General features: G+C 50.6%; 1 protein-coding gene across 5 annotated transcripts in view; it reads right to left on the reverse strand.

The window, feature by feature from the left end:
* The window catches only part of LOC120383885 (zinc finger protein OZF-like), a 45,640-nt gene extending 30,774 nt beyond the window's left edge, over positions 1-14,866 (reverse strand). Inside the window, exons 1-3 of one of the 5 annotated variants that reach the window (XM_039502192.1) lie at positions 14,825-14,866; positions 13,737-13,850; positions 11,554-13,364 (exon numbers count right to left, since the gene is read on the reverse strand). In XM_039502192.1, the coding sequence (XP_039358126.1) occupies positions 11,776-13,364; positions 13,737-13,850; positions 14,825-14,858 (1,737 nt within the window). In that variant the 5' untranslated portion in view covers positions 14,859-14,866 and the 3' untranslated portion in view covers positions 11,554-11,775. The other 4 variants (XM_039502191.1, XM_039502190.1, XM_039502194.1 and 1 more) reach the window with 4 other exon arrangements.
* Positions 14,867-15,614: the final 748 nt, after the last annotated feature.

Genomic DNA, 15,614 nt, shown 5'->3' on the forward strand with positions numbered 1-15,614 from the left:
CTGAGGGAACTGGGATTGTTTAGCCTGCAGAAGAGAAGAATGAGGGGGGATTTGATAGCTGCTTTCAACTACCTGAAAGGGGGTCCAAAGAGGCTGTAGCTAGACTGTTCTCAGTGGTAGAAGATGACAGAACAAGGAGTAATGGTCTCAAGTTGCAGAGGGGGAGGTTTAGGTTGGACATTAGGAAAAACTTTTTCACTAGTAGGGTGGTGAAGCACTGGAATGGGTTACCTAGGGAGGTGGTGGAATCTCCTTCCTTAGAGGTTTTTAAGGTCAGGCTTGACAAAGCCCTGGCTGGGATGATTTAGTTGGGTTTGGTCCTGCTTTGAGCAGGGGGTTGGACTAGATGACCTCCTGAGGTCCCTTCCAACCCTGAGATTCTATGATTCTATTCTATGATTCTATGATCGTGCACAGGGGCCAACGTAGCCGTGGGAGGACAGACGGGAGGCGCCCAGATCCCGGGAAAGGGGGTTTCTGTGCAGACTTGGGATTGCTCCAGGGTCACACGGGATGATGGGCAGTCGGGGACCCTCTGTGTGTGATTCGCTCTGGTGGCAGATTGGCACAGGGAGCAGTTGGGCAGAACTGGTCTGTTGTCTGCACCCCACACTCACTGGCTACCAGCCCTGGGCTGGAGCTCCCAGCTCTGCTCCCCTCACGTGGTTCATGGAGGTTTCAGAGCTTTGCCACCAGGTTCCTGCAAGTATTTGTAAGGCCAGATTATCCCATCCCTGAGTTCTAGGCCAAACCCCCTTGTGTGTCCCGTGTCCCCCCCAGGGATTGCTTCTGCCATTCTCCCACCTGGCTCCCTCATGTGGGCACTGACTGCAGCTCCCTGTCACACACCTGCATGTCACTAGCAAACTCCAGCCAGTCTGGTTCAGGGACTGGTGCTCTGCCCACTTGTGCCCTGGTGCACGGGGATCACAGCACAACTCACTTCATTTTAGCCCTGGCCCCCGCCAGGTGTCAACAGCACTCAGATTTGGCCTGATGCCAAAATGGGGGCCAGGCCTGGGACAATCGTGAGTGGGCACTGTGCCACCTATCACTGGATACCCACGAAAATCCCCAAGGAGCAGTTCCCCAAGGACTAGTGTACTGCTCTGACCCTGAGAGCATTCCAGTGCCAGAGGCAGGGCTGGCTTTAGGAAGTGCGGGCCCTGATTCGAATACCCAGCAGCACTTCGGGTCTTCGGTGGCACTTCAGCGGTGGGTCCTTCACTCGCTCCGGGTCTTCCGCAGCACCGAAGGACCCGTGCCACCAAAATGCTGCTGGAGACCCGGAGTGAGTGAAGGACCCTCTGCCAACTTGCTGCCGAAGACCTGGACAGCCACCGCATCAGTAAAAAAATTAAAAAGGTGCATAAGTTAGGCGCTCTTTTTAATGTGCAGGGCCCTCTTAGGCGCAGAAGCAGGGCCCGATTCCAGGGATCAGTCATATGCTTGCATGAGATACCTATGGGCCATACACAAAGAATTAGAAACACAGGCTGGAAAATGTTCTTAAAATGTGTTTGTCAGGATGGCTTATGTCATCCCTGCCCTAAACAGAGGAATGTGGTTCTTCCACTTGCTGGAACCTGTCTCCAATGTAAATGGAGCGAGGACAATGAAATGACATTTACATGAAGGGCAGACAAAGCCAGCAGGTGAAGCGAAGTGAAAGATGCCACTAGGGCTGGCCCACAACATTTTGGCACCTCAGGCGGGGAGCTCATATGAAGCCCCCATTCCCCCTCGCTTGGGCCAAAACTTTGAAAGGTCTCAATTCTACCTTCCTGTTGTACTCCTCTCATGGTGCTGCTCTGCTACCTACCCCGATAAAGGAGAACTAACAACTTAAAATCCCTTGTTCAAAAATTTTAAGTAACACAACTTTCAAACTCCCGAACAGCAAATGTACCTTTTCTTGGGTGCATAGCAAACACTGGCATTTTTACCTGTTTGCATTATCAAAGGGGTGCTTTCCGTGCCTTCTTGGTTGCAAAGATTTGAACTGCTTCCTGCGGAAAATCCAGTCTGAGACAGCTCATACTCTATTGAGATGGTTGCAAGGCCGACCAGCCTCTCCTGTGTCATTGTGGAGCGTAGATGGGTTTTTATTAACTTCAGCTTGGAGAAGCTGCGTTCCCCACTGGCAGCTGTTACAGGAAGTGTTAGAAGTATGCAAAGAGCAACAAAAGCATTTGGAAAGAAGGTGGTCATCTTATTTGTGCACATATATTCCAAAATAGCCTTTGACGTTGATCCTGCTGAAATATAGGCTCATCCCAGATTCTGGAACAAACTCAAATGCTCAGGCTATGGCTACACTTAAACTTCAAAGCGCTGCCCCCAGCTAACGCTTGCAGCGCTAAGTGTACTCCCAGCGCTGTCCAGCCCCAGCTTTGAGACAGCGCCTGGGTTAATTTAATTTTAGCACCCTGTGTCCATTCACATGCATGTTCTATTTTGAGCATTTCAGAGGTGTTTTCACACCCTGCTGCAGCCCAGATTCTGGAACAAACTCAAATGCTCAGTTTGTAGAGTATGTACATACGCTATACTAAAGACAAACCCACAGTAACTGTCTCCAGTTTGGGAGGGACCCTGTGGAGCCAGTCTCTAGGAAACAGATACATTCATGGAGGTTAAGTCCATTAATGGCTATTAGGCATGATGGATAAGGAATGGTGTCTCTAGCCTCTGTTTGTCAGAGGGTGGAGATGGATGGCAGGAGATCACTTGATCATTACCTGTTAGGTTCACTCCCTCTGGGGCACTTGGCATTGGCCACTGTCGGTAGACAGGATACTGGGCTGGCTGGACCTTTGGTGTGACTCAGTATGGCCATTCTTATGTTCTAACCTAAATGAACCCAAAGTTATGGAGACAGGTATGAGTCAAGGAAGCCAGCAGAGTATCAGAAACCTGGAAAAATCTCCAACTGGATGGGCTCAGGCGTTTGGTCACAAGCTGAGGCTGTTCAAAAGTTACGGATTTTTTTTAAGCAGAATTTTTTTATTTCTTTAAACAAACACAACAAGCAGCAAATATTTGGCTACACACTTCTGAAACCCCAAACCATGTTCAGGTTTTGGCAGACTAATTTCAGCTTTTCAATTAAAAAAACCACAACAAATTTTAAAGGAAAGCAGACGTCCGTAATTTTTTCCTGCTTTTTAAAAACCCCTAGTTTTTATCCAAAAAAAGTTTTGATGGAAAATATTTGTCCAACCCTTTTAATGAGCTTTAGTGCCTGTTAGCACTAGCTGATGCTGAGAACCAGTGATACCTTGTAAAGATGACTTGAAAAGAAGTTTTCTCAAAACTGGGTTTGTGCTGAGATGCGGAAGGTTTTCAAATGTTTATTTTTCCCAGGGCTGCCCTGGGGGTGGGGGGCAGTGGGCAATTTGCCTCGGGCCCCACAGGAGGCCCCACGAGAATATAGTATTTATAGTATTGCAACTTTTTTTTATGGAAGGGGCCCCTGAATCCTCTGGGTGGCCCTGGAAATGAACTGAAAGCCCTTTCAAGATACATCACCTAAATCACTCACATCAATATCACACATGTCATCATGTGTCAACACTGTCTTTAGTGCCCTGCATTGCTGGTGTAGGTCTTCTTCAGGTATAGTGAGGAGTTTTGGAATATCATACAACATTCCAAATATACTGCTGTGTTCCTTGAGCTGCATGAAACGTTCTTCAACTGACTGTATTTAGCCAATCTAGCACCTGGTTAAAGAATTCAACTTTGAATTGTTGTTTAGGGTCCCTAATGGGATTATCCTGTGCCTCTTCGGTGTCTCTTGTATTCTTGAATGGGTGGGAAAACAGCTTGAGGGTGACATTCCTCTGCCAACTTCTGTGAATTCTTCAGAACGTTTTGAAATCCCTCATCTGACCAGTAAGACTATAGATATGACTTTGCTTTGTCCAGTTGTTCCATTGCTCCAGATATATCAAGGTCAACACCTTGGAGTCTCTTGCTTACAACATTTATTTCAAACAGTATGTCATGCCACAACACTAAGCCACAGAAATTTGAAGTTATGTCTGTTTCTGGTGATTCCATTTCCCTCCACCACTGTTCTCTCCTGTCATAGCATTGTCCTCCAGAATGGCGACTATGGCATCACCTATCTTCCCAATTTGGTGTTTGATAGGCTTTATCACCTCTACTCGACTTTCCCATCGCCTGGCTCTCCGTGGTTTCAGTGTCAGAGAGGCTGTTCCCAGATGTTGCTTCAAAATTTGCCATCGATGAGTTGATGCAGAGAAAAATACATAGCTGCGTTGAATTACATTAAAAAATTCAGCAGCCTCACTAGAAGCGGATGCTGCATCACTGACCACCAAGTTCAATGAATGAGAACTGCATGGGACAAAAATAGCTTGAGGGTTTAAACTCTCAGATCTGTGTCTGCACTCCTCTGTTCTTTCCTCATGTTGCCACCACTATCATAGCCCTGATCTCTCATGTCAGCTATTGCAATTCCCCTATCTTCCAGCTTTTTAAGAAGCACATTTGTCATACCAGCTCCTGTAGTATCATCAATGTCAATAAATTCTAGAAAATGCTCTCTGACAGTCATCATTGTAGGGACATTTTCACTAGGTTCTGTTGTTGTTACAAAATGCACCATTAAAGTCATTTGTTCCGTATGGCCAATGTGCAGTTCAGAATAACAGAGTAATATCTTGCTGACTCCAGATCTTTCACAATCTTCTGTTTGACTGTTGTTGCCAGTAACTGTATGATCTCATTTTGAATGGTTTTTCCAAGGTAGTGGTGTGTGTACGTTTCTTGGGTGGTGACTCTTCTTAGATGCTCCTGGAGTACAGCATCAAAATCAGCCATCAGCTCCACAATTTTAAGGAAGTTTCCATTGTTTGGCACATATAGCTGATATGAAGTGCCATGCATTGCTAGGTTTTGGGTAGCAAGCATTCTCACAATGGCAATGAGCCTTTTCAGAACATTTTGCCAGTAAAGAGATTCTGCTACAATCTTCTCTTGATACTGATCATCTATGGTGACCTTTAACCTTAGTCTCATCTCAAGCTCTTTCCACCTATGGAATGCTCTCTGGTGATTTGCTGCCTTCTTATGGCATGCCAGATTTCTAGCCAGATTTTTCCAGTCCTTTGTTCCTTTAGAACCCAATGTGGCTGGAACATTAGACTGGAAGAGTTTGCAACAAAAACAGCATGCAGCATTCTGGGTTTTTGAGTACATAAGCCATGGCCTCTCCACTTTGTCACCATTGGGGATTTCATGCCAGTAATGTGTTGGGTGGAAACCTATATTTTCATTGTCTTTGGGGAACATGAAGTTTTTCACTTGCTGTGGCCCATGCAGTACAAGGAAGTCCCTCAGGCTACTGCTCAAGTGGGTCCACAGTACTGAATCATCTAGATTTAAGGAACTAAACTCAGCAGCAGCTGTTTCTTGCACCTCCATCACACTCTTCTCTGATCTACACTTTTCTTCAGGAATGTGCCTGGTTACATCCATTTGAGATGGAGATATGGATGCTGCAGTAGCTGTCAGGTCACCTGCACTCTGACTAACTGGAAGATCAGGCATCTCCTCCCCACTCACATCCTCACTGGTGCCGGAAGGCTCACCATGAACATTTGTGTCTGTGTATCTCAGGAGAGCGCCTTCCTGCTTAGATAGAAAAGCTTTCTTTGCTTGCTTTCTTTTTCTGAATGCTGCCCCAGAGGGGCGTTTTCTTCTTTCACTCATGACTGCTGTTCTGTGCCAGCTAGAGTGGCTCTCAACACTCAACTGAAGGGGACAAATAAGCAGGCTGGTAGCAGGGCCTGAATGAGGGAAGATATCAGGGTCTTAAGGGCCTAACTGGCTCCTACTATTTCAGTTGACTGCCTGTTCTCCTCAAGCGGGTTCAGGGAAGCAGCAGGAAACAGGAAGCTCCCTGAGAAGCTGGTGTTAATCAGTCCAGGCTCCTGGGAGTGCTAGAGAGGTACATAAGAGGCTTCGCCTCCTCATCTCTCCCCCTGCAGGTCCTGCTGCTTTCTGTTATTCCCTCTCACCTTTTCTCCTGCCTGCCTGTTATATCTCTTGTGCCCTCCTTCCTCCAGCACAGCACTCCACCATCTCTGTGCATCTAGAGCAGAGAGAATACATATGCACCAGCAGCAGACACAATTTTCTACATTCTGGGTGGGGTGGCACCCCCCCCCAGTCTGGCACCTGAGGCGGCCGCCTCAGTTCACCTCATGGTAAAGCCAGCCCTGGATGCCACTTCCCACTCTCAATGGGATATAGAAGCAGCAGCTGCAGAAAAACTTCCTGCCTCCTGAAGCGAGGTCATTGAACTTTAGAAACTATAACCAGGACACAGTCACCTTGGCATCCATTACTGGACAGATACCATAGAGCTGAGCTCCTGTATATCTGTGAAAAGTGCAGGGGTGAAAGTAATTTACAGGACTTACCGGTACTGCCGGAGTCCTGAGGGGGCGTGGCCTCATCCAGAAGAGGCGTGGCCTCTCAAGCTTTAAAGGCCCTGGGTAACCAGCTGTGGCTGTGTCAAGGTTCCTCCCCCGCTCTGAACTTTAGGGTACAGATGTGGGGACCTGCATGGACACTTCTAAGCTTAACTACCAGCTTAGATCTGGGTTCGCTGCCACCATCCAGATTCCTCAGTATCTGGAACACCCCCTTCCCCCCCAAAACCTTCCCCTCCCTGGGTAGCCTTGAGAGGCTTTTTCACCAAGTTCCTGGTGAACACCGACCCAACCCCTTGGATCTTAACACAAGAATTTAACCATCCCCCTCTTTCCCCCACCAATTCCTGGTGAGTCCAGATCCAATCCCCTTGGATCTTAAAACAAGGAAAAATCAATCAGGTTCTAAAAAGAAAGCTTTTAATTAAAGAAAGAAAGGTAAAAATCATCTCTGTAAAATCAGGATGGAAAATACTTTACAGGGTATTCAGATTCATATAGCCCAGAGGAAGCCCCTCTAGCCTTAGGTTCAAAGTTACAGCAAACAGAGGTAAAATCCTCTCAGCAAAAAGGAACATTTACAAGTTGAGAAAACAAAAATAAGACTAACCCGCCTTGCCTGGCTGTTACTTACAAGTTTGAAATATGAGAGACTGGTTCAGAAAGATTTGGAGAGCCTGGACTGATGTCTGGTCCCTCTTAGTCCCAAGAGCGAACAACCCCCAAAACAAAGAGCACAAACAAAAAACTTCCTCCCACCAAGATTTGAAAGTATCTTGTCCCCTTATTGGTCCTTTGGGTCAGGTGTCAGCCAGGTTTCCTGAGCTTCTTAACCCTTTACAGGTAAAAGGATTTTGGTGTCTCTGGCCATGAGGGATTTTATACTATTGTACACAGGAGGGCTGTTCCCTTCCCTTTATAGTTATGACAGGCTGGGAGACCCAGAGCCTTTAAATAAACCAGGGGCTCCCAGCTGCAGAGGTGGCTGGGAGCCCCCCGGGGGTCAGGGGCACATTAAAGGGCCCGGGGCTCTGGCCGCCAGGGGGAACCCCGAGCTTTGTGGGGCTGGGGCATTTAAAGGGCCCAGAGCTCCTGCCCCTGAGAGAACCCCCGAGCCCTTTAAATCCTGGCCCCAGCCCAGCCCCAGAGCTGTGGCCAGGATTCAAAGGGCTCTGGGCTGCCCACAGCAGCGGGGAGCTCTGAGCCCTTTAAATCCCAGCTGCAGCCGGGATTTAAAGGGCTCTGGGCTGCCTGCAGCCGCCGGGGAGCTCTGAGCCCTTTAAATCCCGGCCCCAGCCCGTCCGCCAGAGCCGCGGCCAGGATTTAAAGGGCTCTGGGCTGCTTCAATCCCCACCGTGGAAGTCGATGTGGTCCAGCATGGTGTACTGGCTCTTGCCGGTACGCCGTACCAGACCGTACCGGCTTACTTTCACCTCTGGAAAAGTGGAACCTTCCAGGCAAGAGAGCTGAAAGTCCCCAGACACTGAATCTAGGCAGGAAACCTGCTTAGACCAAGACGGTAACTTGCTGCAGTTAAATGTATGTTTCAAAGCATGTTTTGTCTGTAACCTTTCGTATTGCTTTCACTCTTCCTAGACATCCCTTAATCCTAGGTTCCATGGGAATACATTTATTTTTCATTTTACAACAAACCATCTCGGTGCTGCAGATCACAACGAAGTGCGAGTCCTCAGCTAACCTAACAGGGTGGGGCTGTGCGGTGTCTCTTTAAGAGAGCAGCAAAGTTACTGAAGTTCTGTGAGTGCTACTCTCAGGAGGATCTAACACTACAGGGCAGCCGGCTTTGGGGAGACTCAGGTTTGGGGGGTGAGTTGGGGTGACTCGGCAAAGAGGAACCGAAGCTGGTGGAAGCCAGGGAGAGGCGCTGGTGCTGTGCACAGGCTGCTGGTGTGAGGGCTCTGAACCACGGCTGCACAAGAGAGAGACACCCAGGGCTACAGGGCAGGCAATGACAGGACCCCTTCCTGGTCTGGGTTGAACCCCACAGCATCACTTGACCTGTTTGACCGGAGACCACTGCTTTGGTATCACACACAGCACTGGAATTTGCTGACAGCAAAAGAAAAGGAAATTTATTTGAAGAGAGACAAGAGATCCAAGCAGAAACAAGGGGAGGGATGGAGTCACATGGTCGTGTGCAAAACCAAAATCAGAAAGGTTGGACTAGAAGTTCCCTTTTCTAGCTGATAAACTAGATCCTCAACCCAAAGTTCAGTCTGTCCCAGGGTGCGCTAGCCCCAGCCTTCCACAAAGCACCCTGGAGGGCAGTGAAATGAGGATCTGGGAAGGGGACAAGATCCCTGCAGGAGAACTCAATGGCTGAGACAATCACTTTGCTAATGGGGGCTCAGAATCAGTAAGATGCTCAGGGTCAGTTTGACCAGGAAGAGTGGGGGAGGGGCAGAGGACATGTGCTAGCTAATCTGGACCACTTCTCCCCACACAAAAGGCCCTGTGGGAATCAGCCCCTCTCAGTGATGCTGTCTGAATGCAGCGGGGGCAGGGAGAAGGGGTGAGTGATGAGGCAGCATCTCTCTACCCCTGTGCTCTCCCTCGCCTCTGATCCCATCATCCCCAAACACTCGGTAGCCCAGCACCCAGCTCCCCCTTGTGTCTCATCTCCACCAGCCCCAACCATTCAATCCTCCCCACAACCCATCGCCCTGGTCCCTTGAAGGTTGATCCCCCAGAGCCCAGCGCCCTGGGGGATTCGGGGAGGGGAGGAGTTACCAGCCCCCAGGGACACTCCCCCTGCAGGGAACAGCTCCAGGTCAGTGGGGGAGCCCAGCCCAGGGGCTGGTGGAAGATGGGGGATGGGGACAGGTGTGTAGCGTGAAGGTGGGGCCTGGCCCAAGTGTCCTTCTCCTCATCTCCATGGCAGGGGGATCCCGGCTGGGAGGGGAAGGGAGAGGGGGGACCTTCAGCCAGGCAGAGGGAGTGGCTGGAGGAGTTTCTCTCTCTCCCTTCCCCCACCTGTGGCCCATCAGCTCAGCAGCCAGGGCTGCAGCAGGGAGGAGGGGCTGATGGGGGCTTCTCCTCCTCTGCCTGGGGTTTGCTTAGACCAGGCAGAGCCAGAGGGTCACTGACCAGCTGCTGCTGGATCCTCCCCACAGCGACGGGCAGCTGGATCCTTGGGAGCCAAACACCCCTGATGTGTGTGGGAACGAGGAAATGGGTTTGTCACCATGGCCAACCCTAGTCAGGGCCCTGAGAGAATTTCCCCCATGCGTAGAGGAATCTCTCATGTCCAAGGTGGTGGTAGCTCCACTTGGAGACTTTTCCATGCTAAAGGCATCTCAGGGTCTGTCTACACAGCAACTAGGCACCTGCTGCGGCTGCACCATGCCAGCCCTCTCGGGCTCACAGGGTGTTTCATTGCTGTATAGACTTCCAGGCTTATTCTGGAGCCTTGTTTCTCAGACCCTGCGAGGGTCCCAGAGCCCAGGCTCCAGCCCATGCCCTGAAGTTCATACAGGAATGAACCAGGCCTGCAGCCCAAGCCCCATGAGCCTGAGTCAGCTGTCATGGGTCAGCCACGGGTTTTTCTTTGCTGTGCAGACAGACCCTAAGGCAGAGGTGGGCAAACTTTTTGGGCCGAGGGCCACATCTGGGTGGGTAAATTGTATGCAGGGCTGGGGCAGGGGGTTGGGGTGCGGGAGAGAGTGCGGGGTGCACGAAGGGGCTCAGGGCAAGGGATTGGGGCAGAAGAGGGGTGTGGGGTGTATGGGGGGCTCAGGGAAGGGGTTGGTGTACAGGAGGGGTGTGGAATGCAGGAGGGGGCTCAGGGCAGGGGGTTGAGGTGCAGGAGGGGTGTGGGATGCACGAGGGGGCACAGGGCAGGGAGTAGGGGTGCACAGGGGTGCGGGGTGTACAAGGGAGCTCAGGGCAGGGAGTTGGGGGGCAGGGTGCAGGTGGGGTTCGGGCTCAGGCCCAGTGCCACTTACCTAAAGTGGCTCGGGGTGGCAGCGGCACACACTGGGGCCAGGGAAGGCTCCCTGCCTGCCTGCCCTGACCCTGGCCCTGCGCTGCTCCAGGAAGTGCTGTGGCCCCGGGGGGGGAGGAGCAGCAGGGGGGCAGAGGGCTCCGCATGCGCTGCCCTTGATGCACCTCCAGGTACCTCCCCTGAAGCTCCCATTGGCTGCGGTTCCCCATTCCTGGCCAATGGGAGCTGCGGGGGGGAGGGGGTGTCTGGAGGCAAGGGTAACACACAGAGCCCTCTGCCCTCCCACCCGGAGGCCGCAGAGATGTTGTGCCAGCCACTTCTTAGAGCGGCGCGCGGTCCGCGGCGCCATGGGGGGGGGGGCAATCCCGTGGCCTGGATCCAAAGCCCTGAGGGGCTGGATCTGGCCCACGGGCCGTAGTTTGTCCACCCCTGCCCTAAGAGGTCTCTACCCTGGGTGGGTTTGCTGCTGCTTTATACTCCTAGAGCACCCGATGAAGCTTCCCCCACATTCAAAGCCTCTCTCTTGTGAGGACCCTTCTGTAGTAAGTGCAGGCCCTGATAAAGGCCCAGTATGAGGCCTGAGGCCTAAACTAAAGTAATGGTCAAGACTTTGCTAACATAAAGCAAAGTTAAGCTGTGAGCCAGAGGCAGATGCTGCAAGAAGATACGTACCTAAAAGGTACTGAATACTAGATATCAGAACATCACATACTTGTACATTCCACACAGATAACAAAGAACAGGCTGGCCCATCCCAATGACAGGGGCAAAAGGGTAATATGATGGATAGAGTTGTTTTGATCGAACAAGGCGGCACCTTAATACGTAGAGGGGTTGTATCTTGCTACGTGGAGGGGTGGCACCTCAATTCGTCAGGTGTGATGTGTAACTTGTTTGTATCTGTGTATAAGAATGTACCCCTGGGGCCGTGTCTTTGTCCAGCCGAGGGGGCAGTGGAAAGTCCCGCCACTGACTGAGCTGAGTCCATTGCCAAGAGGCATTTTGTCGCAGTATGCCCGGTAGACTAAGTAATCTACAGGGACCCTGCCAGGGTGTCCGAGGTCGCAATAAACCTAGCCGACGTGGCTTTGCATCTTACTGGACTCTGTGGTTATTGGGGGTTCTCGTCGGGTCTGCTGTGTCAGCTATCTGCAGAGTTGGGGCAGCACACAGAGGGAACTCACGCACGCAGCCGAGTGATATCAACAAGGAGAAAGCAGAGCACCACACCGGTAGCACTCTAACAACACCTTCAATGTATGATAATGGGTGAGCTCTGACTGAATCTTTTCCCACAGTCAAGGTATTTCTAAGAGTTGTCTCCTGTGTGGTGTCGCCGATGTTTCAGTGAGTGTTGAGCTGTTCTTGAAGCTTTTTGCACAGTCCAAGCCTTTTCGGGTTTCCTCCCTTTTGTGGATCATCTCCCGGGAAATCAGGTTTGATCTCCACATGAAACTTTTCCCTGTAGTTGAGGCATTTGTGAGGTTTATCTCCAGTATGGATTTTCTGATGTCTAATATGGGTTGATCTCTGAGTGAAACTTTTCCCACAGTCGAAGCACTTGTGGGGTTTATCTCCGGTATGGATTTTCTGATGTCTGGTAAGAGTTGATCTCTGAGTGAAACTTTTCCCACAGTCAGGGCATTTGTAGATTCTCTCTCCTGTGTGTATTCTCTGGTGTTTAAGAAGGTCTGAGCTGTCACGGAAGCTTTTCCCACAATCCAAGCATTTATGGGGTTTCTCTCTTTTGTGGCTCGTATCACGTGAAATCAGGTTTGAACTCTGAATGAAACTTTTCCCACAATCCAACCACTTATGCGGTTTCTCTCTTTTGTGGATAGTCTCATGTAAAATCAGATTTGATCGCTGAGTGAAACTCTTCCCACAGTCCAAGCATTTATAGAGTTTCTCTCCCGTGTGGATTTTCTGGTGTGTAGTAAGGGCTGATCTCCGAATGAAGCTTTTCCCACAGTGGAGGCATTTGTGGGGTTTATCTCCTGTGTGGATTTTCTGATGTCTCGTAAGGGTTGATCTCTGAGTGAAACTTTTCCCACAGTCAGGGCATTTGTAGATTCTCTGTCCTGTGTGGATTCTCTGATGTTTAAGAAGGTCTGAGCTGTCACGGAAGCTTTTCCCACACTCCAAGCATTTATGGGGTTTCTCTCCTTTGTGGATCATCTCATGTGAAATCAGGTTTGATCGCTGAGTGAAACTTTCCCCACAGTCCAAACATTTGTAGACTTTCTCTCCTGTGTGGATTTTCTGGTGTGTAGTAAGGGCTGATCGCTGAATGAAGCTTTTCCCACAGTCCAAGCATTTGTGGGGTTTCTCTCCTGTGTGGATTTTCTCATGTGAACTAAGGGTTGATCTGTGAGCGAAACTTTTCCCACAGTCGAGGCATTTGTGAGGTTTATCTCCAGTGTGGATTCTCAGATGTCTGATAAGGATGGATCTCTGAGCGAAACTGTTCCCACAGTTCAGACACTTATAGGGTCTCTCTCCTGTGTGTACTCTCTGATGCGCAATAAGGTGTGAGCTCTGACTGAAGCTTTTCCCACAGTCGAGGCATTTATAAGGTCTCTCTCCTGTGTGGATTCTCTGATGAGTGATAAGGTTTGATTTCTGATTGAAGCTTTTCCCACAGTTGAGACACTTATAGGGTTTCTCTTCCTTTTGATTTGTCTGCATGGCTGTGATTTCCCTGAGGTCCTTGCATCCTGCCCCACCTTCAACGGATTCATCCTTTTTCTTTATTGGGTGGTTTCTCAGCTGCCTCTCTGATCTCTGCTGACTCCTCCAAGCTTTTCCAGGTTCCAAGGATTGGGAAAAATTCCCTTCAGCTCCTCTCAAAAAGTTCCCCTGTAGTTCCACTTGCTTGGGATCTTCCTCTAGTGGATTCTTCTCCTTGTTCTCACTCATCATCATCTCATCAACTGCTAGGGGAGAGAGAGAATCCGGACAGGAGTCATTCCCTGTGCAGGGAGAAAGGAGAGAATGGGGAACAGCACAGAGGGGAAAACACAACACAGTGACTGTTGGGGAGATGGAGAAACTGGATTCTGCCTCCACATCCCATCTACACGCTGCCAGGCAAGAAAGGTTAGGGAGGAAACTCCATGCAGTTAAAGGATGGGTGGAAAGCCATAGGTGATATCTGCCATGATGATACCATATTGGCTGGCTACAGCCTGACTGGGTGCGGTGAAACATACCCCGGGGAACTCGCTAACAGCCCACCTTTGGGAGTCCCAGATCTTTCATTCACTCGCCAGATGGTCTGTGTGTCAGTTTCACTGATTCCTCACCTGTGCGGCTCCCTCTTGGGATCTCCAATTCCTCAGAGGTCTGAATATCCGGGACCCACGGCTCTTCCCCTTGTTCCAACCGGGTGATCAGGTCAGGTTTGGGAACAGGAAATCCTGCTCAGGGAGGGAAATCAGGAAGATGAGAGTGTATCTCGAGTATTGACAGAGTATTTGTCACAAAGAACATTCCCTGAGTTCAACCTGCCCCATGCTGAGCTGGGGGATTGTGGAATCCCAAATGGGTGGGAACATGGTCACTGGTAATTATGCAGATGTAGAATCTAAACAGATGGGAACATGGCCACTGAGCCCCCAGGGAGACGCAGATGTCTGTGGGACGGAAGGAGCTGTCACCGCCTCAATGAGGGCTTCCAGGATCTGTGCATTGTGGGGGACTTGCTGATGCAGAGACAGCTCTGGTGTTTAACCCCTGCCTAGTTCTAAACCTCCAGAGCCCTCTGGCTGGAGCTAGTGCCAGGAATGGAGGATCATAGAGGATAGAGTGTAAAATAAGAGACACAAGGTGAGTGATGTAATATCTTTTCTTGGGCCAGCTCCTGTGGGTGAACATAAGGACGGCCACACTGGGTCAGACCAAAGGTCCATCTAGCCCAGTATCCTGTCTTCCGACAGTGACCAGTGCCAGCTCCTTCAGAGGGAATGAACAGAACAGGTGATCATCAAGTGATCCAAAACAAAACAAAACAACAAGCTTCAAAATCTTCTCTCTTTCACCAACGAAATCTGGTCCAATCAAAGGTACTGCCTTCCCCACCTTGTGTCCGTCTATCCTGGGTTGAACGAGGCCACACCAACAGTACAAAGAAGTGAGAAATAACACAGACAGGAACATACCCTGCTTCTGCCCCTTTGAAAGCTGGATGGATGGGGATGAATTAGTATGTCCGTTAGGTTTACGACTCCCCGATCCCATTGGAGGGGGCATGGAGATGAAAGTCTCTCTCACACTAGATCTATGGACTCTGGGATCCATTTCCCTCTGATCTAACTGAGCAGGGAAGAACTCACCAGATTCAGACATGCAGACCATCCAGTTTGTAATGATTAAGAGCACAGGAATCCCTTACCCAGAGAGGTCACCGTCTCGTAGTTCTCCTGCATGACGTCCCTGTAGAGGGCTCTCTGAGCGGGGTCCAGCAGAGCCCCCTGCCCCTGGGTGAAATACACAGCCACCTCCTCAAAGGTCACCGGCATCTGAAACAACAAGAGTCCCCCACTCAACACCTGCTGCCCCAGCTACAATCCCAGTACTCACGCTGGAGGAAGGATAAAGAAATGGAAGCTCTGGGAAGACCAGAGTAGCAGAATCCCACCCCCACCCTGCTCTGAACAGCCAGGAGGCTTCCCGGGGTGGGGAGAAGGTGAGAGCTCCTTGTCCCCCAGCAGACAGAGCAGGGCAGGGTCTCCTCATTTCCCACACGCCTGCCAGCCACAGGCTGATACGGGAAGCAGAACTCTGCAGGGACAGGGACAGGAATCCCAACAGCTTCCCTGCGTATTTCACAGCAGCCTCCGGCTATTGGGTTCAGGCTCCAGCACTGGGAGTCTGGTCAGTTTTCCCAGCCCTGCCCAGGGGGGTGTTTCCTGTTTCAGAAATGGAGGAATGTTCCCCCCTGCCAATGGGCCTGTTCAGAAAATCAGGCCCAGGTTGAATGTGTCCTAGATGGTTTGTCACATGCTGGCCCCTCCCTGCCTCACCCGGTGTGTTTCCTGCCCCTCCCACTCTACAGCAACTGCCCCTGCAGCTCCCTGAAAATCCCCTACCTGAGCTGGCTCCATCACAGCCATTTCCCTTCCCTGTCCCCTGGAAGACGGGAGGATCTGGAGCGAAATGTGGACGTGATTCCTCAGCCTGTC

Source organism: Mauremys reevesii, linkage group 15 (genome assembly GCF_016161935.1).
Source record: "Mauremys reevesii isolate NIE-2019 linkage group 15, ASM1616193v1, whole genome shotgun sequence".
NCBI classification, from domain to species: domain Eukaryota; kingdom Metazoa; phylum Chordata; order Testudines; family Geoemydidae; genus Mauremys; species Mauremys reevesii.